This window comes from Octopus bimaculoides, chromosome 29 (assembly GCF_001194135.2).
Source record: "Octopus bimaculoides isolate UCB-OBI-ISO-001 chromosome 29, ASM119413v2, whole genome shotgun sequence".
Lineage (NCBI taxonomy): Eukaryota > Metazoa > Mollusca > Cephalopoda > Octopoda > Octopodidae > Octopus > Octopus bimaculoides.
In genome coordinates this window covers 2,018,755-2,020,299 of record NC_069009.1, presented here as the reverse complement: position 1 = coordinate 2,020,299, position 1,545 = coordinate 2,018,755, and the positions used below count along the sequence as shown (strand labels likewise).

At 31.1% G+C, this 1,545-nt stretch overlaps 1 protein-coding gene across 1 annotated transcript in view; it reads right to left on the bottom strand.

The window, feature by feature from the left end:
* Positions 1–1,545, bottom strand: part of LOC106874965 (E3 ubiquitin-protein ligase RBBP6) — a 40,110-nt gene that overhangs the window by 3,108 nt on the left and 35,457 nt on the right. Inside the window, exon 4 of the mRNA XM_052977927.1 lies at positions 117–155. Coding sequence (XP_052833887.1) covers positions 117–155 — 39 coding nt within the window. The remainder of the gene's footprint in view (positions 1–116; positions 156–1,545) is intronic.

Below are 1,545 nucleotides of genomic sequence, written 5' to 3'. Positions count from 1 at the left end.
ATATATATATATATATATATATATAAATATATATATATATATATACACCCACACAGACACGCGTGTGTATATATATTCTGCATGTGTTCATGTACATATGCTTGTTTATATCCTACCTGACTGAGGCGGTCATGCATGAAGTCTTGGTTGTTTGGCTGCAGGAGATAAAAGCATAAACAGAATATTATTACAGCTATTATTATTATTATTATCATTATTATTATTACTATTATTATATGCTCGCTGCTAACTGATTCATAGAACATTCAACAGTTTCTAAAATGCTTATTACAAACAGAGCAAAACGAACAAGAGGCAGTAACATCAAAAGTGCGTATAATTATGAGGGTTTCGAAAATGTCACAAAAAGTCGGTGAGCGAAACAGTTGCGCAGACCAAACCAGTACTGGTTAGGGTTAGGGTTTAACGTTATCGTCCCCAGCGAGATTTGAACTTGGAGAATAGTCACCTGTAACTAAATACCACACGGTAATTATTTAGAGTCATTCATTTATTGCTTAATTAATAATCAATAAAAATAATAATAATAATGATGATGAAGATAGAAACATTTTCACAGATACAGGACCACAAACCTTTTATCCACCCTGGATGGATGAAAGGTGAAATTTAGTCTTGGTCTTCTATAATAATTCCATTCACATCCAGGATGTTTTATAGAAATACTAAATCTACCCCAGTATTTCACTGCTACTTTATTTTATCAACACGAGAAGGACAAAAGGTAAAGTTAGTGTTAGTCTTCAATTATAATTCCATTGACATCCAGGATGTTTTATAGAAATACTAAATCTACCCCAGTATTTCACTTTCTTTATTTTATCAACCCCAGAAGAATGAAAGGTAAAATTAGTCTTCTTCCATTCACACGTAGAATATCAAATCTACCCCAGTATTTCACTGCTACTTTATTTTATTAACCTCACAAGGACGAACGGTAAAGTTAGTGTTAGTCTTCTATTTTAATTCCATTCACATCTGGGATATTTAATAGAAATATTAAATCTACCCCAGTATTTCACTCTTATTTTATCAACCCCATAAGAATGATATAACAATTCTAGGAATATTAAACCTACCCCCAGTATTTCACTGGTACTTTATTTCATCGACCCCACAAGGATGAAAGGTAAAGTTAGAGTTAGTCTTCTATTATAATTCCATTGACATCTAGGATGTTATATAGGAATATTAAATCTACCCCAGTATTTCATTGCTACTTTAGTTTGTCGGGCCTTAATGAAGTCAAACCGCTTCGTGTCGTTAATGGGATGACAGAGCAAATTACCAAAAGTCACTTTGTTTGGCACTGTAACATTACTCCACCACATCAAAACAGCAACAATTACAATAATAATAACAATAATAATCAATAACATATAATAATAATAATAATAATAAACAGGATTTCAAATGGGATGCTGACCTTAAAAATAAAAAATGAAAATGCATCAGAATGAGATGATTTATACACAAAACACAGAAAAGAGATTTATATATATATATATATATATATATATATAT